Consider the following 6,353-nt stretch of genomic DNA (forward strand, 5'->3'; position numbering starts at 1 on the left):
TTAAATAAACAGTAATTTTATGATTATTTACAGTTAAATATTTTCACATTATTTTACATTGAACATGTAAATTCATATATATATTCATGTAATTAAAACATACAAAAAAGAGGAAACACTTCGTAAACTTACAGATGTTTTTACATTGTGCGGCTCTTCTTCGCTGTTTGCTAACGGACTGTTTTTATCTCGGACTGCAGGTACACAAAGATTGGCTATGCTGGAAACACAGAGCCACAGTTCATCATGCCCTCCTGTAAGTATCAAACATCGTCTCCAAACAGTATAAAGAAATGATAGTTCTGAGCAAATATTATTGAAATAAATCTGATACCTTTACTGTGAGGCAGTTGCAGATCTAGAGAAATACTCTTGGGGTGGATTGAGACTTTAAACAGTCATATCTCTTGTAAAAGTACTTTAAAGGGCCGGTAAAATAGTGCTGAATATGTGTCACCTCCCCTGTCAAGCAGCTGTAGCGGTCCAGCATGGGCAGACCGGGACTGAATGCAGCACCTGATGCAGACGGAGGACGTTTGACCACAGGGAATAAAATGCTGAGGTGTTTTTTTATGCTGGGTTTTGCTCCTGGCACTCCGGGGCTGAGTCGGCTAATGTCTGCTTTTACTGTTTTGCTCCTCTGCTGTATCAACATGTTCTACAAGTGTCTGCATTAGAACTGGAGCTAGAAAGCTACATCCTGACTTTCATGTTGCTTATTGAGGGAGTTTGGCTGGCTGTCTAATTTTAGTACAGTGCAAACTCAAGTGCCCACTGCAACAGAGTAAACACAGCATTATTAAAGAGTTTGTAGAGTAACACTTCTGTGTGGACGACGGGCTCATGTCCCTGCCCACTGACACACAGAGCCCAGCTTTAATGAGGCTTTCCCACTAGAGGATCATGCTCAAGGCATAAAGGATTCGGAGTGGAGTGGCAACATCTATACAGCAGAGCCTCTCCAGTCACTGTACAAGGAAGAGCTCTACTGCTGGAACTCACAGGAGGAGAAACGGAGTGAATGGGTAGTCTGGCGAGACTCACATCAGGAGTTGAAGCAGCTGCATATCCCACCCACAACAACTGTGTGTGTGTTCTGATGCCTCTACCAAGACTATTGGTGCAGTAGAGTGCAGTAGAAGTTCATCACAAGTTCATCCTTGATAAGATTGAAAATGGTCACACATCTGTAGGTAGGTAGGCCTCAGGTACATACATGACGAGGTGAAGCACTTCTATGTGTGTGTGCACAATAGTGTTAGTCAGTTCCCAGTGTAATCCTCTGCTCTCACTGAAGGCAGAACCCTGCCCAAAAGAAGCCCACTCTTCAAACTCAGTGCTGTCATTGAAGGACCCCCCAGTTCTACCTAAACACAACAATGTCTCAACTCTGCAAGTGGGCCACCACCACAAGCAGGTAAAACACCAAGGCCGCCATTTCACCAAAGGGGCCGTCAGATCTCCTGGCCTGTGGATCATTGGATGTAAAAGTCTCAGTCATACGCAAGTGCATCACCTGTCGGAAACTTTGTGGTAAGATGGAGGTGCAAACCATTGCGGATATGCCACCTGAATGGCTCAGCACAGCACTCCCAATTCACCTATGTGGGATTGGATGTATTTGGCCCTTGAAAAGTATCTGTGAGACGCACTAGAGCAGTGCATATTGATGTAATTGAGTCTGTGGATACCTCCAGCCGCATCAATACACTGAAGTGATACTTTGCACTCTGTGGAGCTCCGACTGACCAAACACCAACAAAGATCCTGTATCCAGAGCTACCTGAGTGAGCAGGGTTGTTCAAACCCCCACATTCTTCACACATGGGAGGCTCCTGGAAGCGAATGATTGGAGTAGCTCAACAAATACTCGAAGTCCTGTGTACACTCGTCTCCTATCATCAACACCAGACCCCTTGTTCGAGTCTCTACCGATCCAGAGGCTCCCTTCATTCTGAGACCTGCAGCACTGCCTACGCAAAAGGCTGGTGCTTCCCTTTTACCTCAAGATTTCTTAGACAAGGACATCCACCAAAGCCAATGGAGACAGGTACAAGTCCTTGATTGCACGTTCTGGACAAGATGGAGACACAAGTACCTCCTGACACTGGAGAGTCATGGGTCGGGGATTGCTGCAACCTACAGGAAGACGATGTAGTGCTGGGGTTCAAAGTTCATACAAATCAAGAGAGACCACATAGATAATTAAGGTGTTTAAGACTAAATAAATGTATTTAACCAAGATTTACTCAAAACAAAATATGAAAAATATCAGTGTTCTCAGTAGTATAGTGAGTGTGTGGAAAAAAGTAATAGAATAAACAAATCTTAGCAAGCCCGAAACACCAACAAACCCAGAACCTGCTGGCTGGAAGGAGAGAGAGAGAAAACTAACGGATTCAACCCCCTATATAGCCTTGAAATCAGGGAGCAATCAGGTGTAACTCTACCAGCCACACCCCTGCCACTCTGTCTCCTGCAAATAAAAAGACACAAGAACAACCAGAGTGGGAGGAGTCATCATTGCATTGAGTTTTTGTACAGTGATAATAAAGTTGTGTGTTTGTACAGTAATCATTGAGGTCTGGTAGCTAGCCATGCTGTTAGCTAGGTAGCTAATGAATCTTCGCTCTGTGTCGCTAAGTTCATGCTGACGCAAGGTCACGGACGTGACCTTAAAGGGTAAAAAAAACCATTCTTCTGATCCGGTTCAGGTGTTGCCATCAAGGAGTCAGCCAGTGTGGGAGAACAGGCTCAGAGGAGGCTCGTACGAGGAGTTGAGGACCTCGACTTCTACATCGGAGATGAAGCTGTAGACAAACCCAATTATGCAACCAAGGTAGGAGAAGGGGGAGGAGGAGAAGGAGGTGGTAGAGGAGGAGGAGGAGGAGGATGTTACACTGACTGCTGGTGTTCTTTGTCTCGTGTGTTTAGTGGCCTATCCGTCATGGGATGGTGGAGGACTGGGATCTGATGGAGAAGTTTATGGAGCAGATCATTTTCAAATACCTTCGAGCTGAGCCTGAAGACCACAGCTTCCTCATGGTGGGTAGACTGAGCAAGGGAATAGGTAGGTTGCAGAGGTCAGTGAGAAGTTACAGAGGTCACAGAGGAGTTGTTCACTGTGGAGTTACAGAGTTCACTGAGGAGTTACAGAGGTCAGTGAGGTTAAAATCTGTCTGTCTGTGTGTGTGCAGACTGAACCTCCTCTCAACACTCCAGAGAACAGAGAGTACCTGGCAGAGATCATGTTTGAGACCTTCAACATACCTGGACTCTACATCGCAGTGCAGGTGAGACACACACAGTCAGATAGGTAGAGACACACAGACAGGTAGAGACACACAGACAGGTAGAGAGACAGACCGCTGGGTGGTGTGGTGTAACGTGTCCTCCATCAGGCTGTGTTGGCGTTGGCGGCGTCCTGGACGTCTCGGCAGGTGGGACAGAGAACTCTGACCGGCATTGTCATCGACAGCGGAGACGGAGTCACACACGCCATCCCTGTGGTCAGACACACACACAGACACATTACATTCAACACACTGCTGTTTAGTGCCTCTCTGCTCACTGATTGGTCGGTGTGGCTGTCTGTCACAGGCTGAGGGCTACGTGATTGGCAGTTGTATAAAGCACATCCCCATCGCGGGGCGGGACATCACCTTCTTCATCCAACAGCTGCTCAGAGACAGAGAGGTTGGGATTCCTCCAGAGCAGTCGCTGGAGACCGCCAAGGCTGTAAAGGTACTACTGCTCCTCTGCTCCTTCTCCTTCTCCTTCTGCTCTCGTCTCACTCATTCATTGTTCCTCCTCCTCCACTTCACTCTCTTTCTTTAATATCCTTCAGTCTGGATAACATATCATTGCTAAACCTTTTTAATATGTGTGTTTCTGTGTGTTTCTGTGTGCAGGAGCGGTACTGTTACATCTGCCCGGACATTGTCAAAGAGTTCACAAAGTACGACTCTGACCCGGGGAAATGGATCAAACAGTACCGTGGAGTCAACACTGTCAGTAAGACTGCCTTCCACATCGACGTAGGCTACGAGCGCTTCCTGGGCCCTGAGATCTTCTTCCACCCTGAGGTACCTGCACCGAGCCTTTTACTGTCCGGTTCAGTCTCAGCTGGTGAACATAGTGGAGCATTGAGCAGCTAAAGACATTCAGTTCAGTTAAAACAAAGACAAATGTTAAAACTAAAATAATAAACTTCCAGATAAAATTGTGTAAAATATTGATTGTAAATCATATGAAACTATAAATGTGTCTTTCAGTTTGCTAACCCAGACTTTATGCAGCCTATCTCTGATGTCGTTGATGAGGTCATTCAGAACTGTCCAATCGATGTGAGGAGACCGCTCTACAAGGTAACTCACCCAAAGTGGAGTTCACACTACGGAGACATATGTTTGCTCTTTGTGTGCCTGTTTTTATTCTACTTCCCTAATTAAACATGATGTTATTAATGGTCCTGTGTTTGTGTGTGTGTGTGTGTGTGTGTATGTGTGTGTCAGAACATCGTGCTCTCTGGAGGATCCACCATGTTCAGAGACTTTGGGCGGCGGCTGCAGAGAGACCTGAAGAGAGTCGTGGACGCTCGACTGAAACTGAGTGAAGAACTAAGTGGAGGACGGATAAAGGTCAGAGAGACAGACAGACTGGCAGACAGACAGACAGACAGACAGACAGTCAGATAGTCAGACAGACAGTTGACTGATTGTCTGTATTTGCAGCCGAAGCCGATGGAGGTTCAGGTCGTCACACATCACATGCAGCGCTACGCCGTCTGGTTCGGAGGCTCCATGTTGGCGTCCACGGTAAGCAATCAGACATATGTGCTTCTATAATTAAGAGGACCCTCAGCAGCAAGCAGTGCCACATTATTGGTCTGGTCCTGACCTAAACCTGATTCTAACCTAAACCTGATTCTGACCTAAACCTGAAAATCAGACATGCCTTTGAAGAAGCCAGGACCAGACTCAGGCTTTGTTTACTCTGTGGGCAAACTAGATTTGTTTCTTAAATCAGATCTTTAGGACAGACAGTTATATTTGCAAGCACTGGTTGCTGTGGTAACCACATCAGCACCAGTAAGTACGCCGGTGACGCAGTTTTCTAACGTGGAACCATAGTTGGCCATAAGAAGCCCCAAAGGGCCAGCTTGCAGTTTCTTAGAGCGTCTGTCCAAAAGACCACATTTATATTTGCATAACGTTTTACTAATACACAGTAATGTAGAAGGAGGTCTGAGGAAGGAGGTCTGAAGAAGGAGGTTTAAGGAAGGAGGTCTGAAGAAGGAGGTTTAAGGAAAGAGGTCTGAGGTGCTGCAGTTGGACCCTTTTGGGTATCAAAAGACACTTTGAAATCGGAGCGTCCGGAGCATACAGACTGAGAGTGAAAATGGTTCTTGGATCCAATTTGCCAAAATCATATTCAACGTTTGCTTTTTGTTTAGTTTTTTCTAAAATCTGGATACAGTCTGGATATGTCAAAAAATGGATTGTCCAAAGTAGTTGTCAAAACTGTCCTCACTTCATAAAAATGTAACAAAGACAGACATTGTTTGTTTGTTTGTGTTTGCAGCCGGAGTTCCTCCAGGTGTGTCACTCTAAGAAGGACTACGATGAGATTGGCCCCAGCATCTGTCGACACAACCCGGTGTTCGGCATCATGTCCTGACGGCAGCGGCAGCTACAGACGGCTAGCCTGTTAGCCTGCTACATTGTTAGCCTGTTGCCCACTAGATAGTCAGCCAGCTAGCTAGCTAGCCCGTTAGCCTATGGGCTTTGCAGCTTGCTGGCCTGTTCACCTGCTATCTGCTCGCCACCAGCCTGTTTATCTCTTGCCCCATTCAGTTTTTAGCTTTGTAGGCTACTACACTGTTAGCAGGCTAGCTCAGCCTCGTCAAGCACATGGAAGTCTGAGGAAACTGGAGCACAAACGTCAGATTTCTGTGAACTCTGAAAATAAACTGTGGCATTGTTTTATTTTAAACTTTGACCACAGAGGTCTTGTTTCTTTCTCATCCAAAGAACAACCAAAGAAAACAGCATTTAAAAGGTGGCGTGAGGATTTCTCCAGAACCCGAGATGAGGTCTAGCTAGCTGCTAGCCTGTTAGCCATACTCAAAAATGTAGTCCTGCTGAGAATGTTTGAGCTTTTGGCCTGACGGAAGATTTTCTTTCTGAGCCGTTTAAAAAAAAAGTTCACAGAACAGAAACAAGTATTTATCATCAGATCTGAATTAGGAGGAGCTGAAACCAGATTCACTTAGACACTGGTTTAAACAGATTCTGGTCCAAACATCTTCACCTTCATCCAGAGGACAGTGATCAATACTCCCATTATTAAAG

At 45.8% G+C, this 6,353-nt stretch overlaps 1 protein-coding gene across 3 annotated transcripts; it reads left to right on the forward strand.

Moving 5' to 3' along the window:
* Positions 1 to 200: 200 nt before the first annotated feature.
* On the forward strand, positions 201 to 6,204 carry actr3b (actin related protein 3B; the record flags this gene model as incomplete). 3 transcript variants are annotated; one of them, XM_035675891.1, is given in 11 exon segments in its annotated part: positions 201 to 256; positions 2,715 to 2,839; positions 2,935 to 3,045; positions 3,198 to 3,293; positions 3,402 to 3,509; positions 3,601 to 3,744; positions 3,912 to 4,085; positions 4,275 to 4,367; positions 4,515 to 4,640; positions 4,734 to 4,817; positions 5,584 to 6,204. In XM_035675891.1, coding segments are annotated over 11 exon segments (1,213 nt in total), but the record flags the coding sequence as incomplete, so codon positions are not given.
* Positions 6,205 to 6,353: the final 149 nt, after the last annotated feature.

Source organism: Morone saxatilis, unplaced genomic scaffold, assembly GCF_004916995.1.
Source record: "Morone saxatilis isolate NCDOM2014 unplaced genomic scaffold, NCSU_SB_2.0 Contig0, whole genome shotgun sequence".
Classification (NCBI taxonomy): Eukaryota; Metazoa; Chordata; class Actinopteri; family Moronidae; genus Morone; species Morone saxatilis.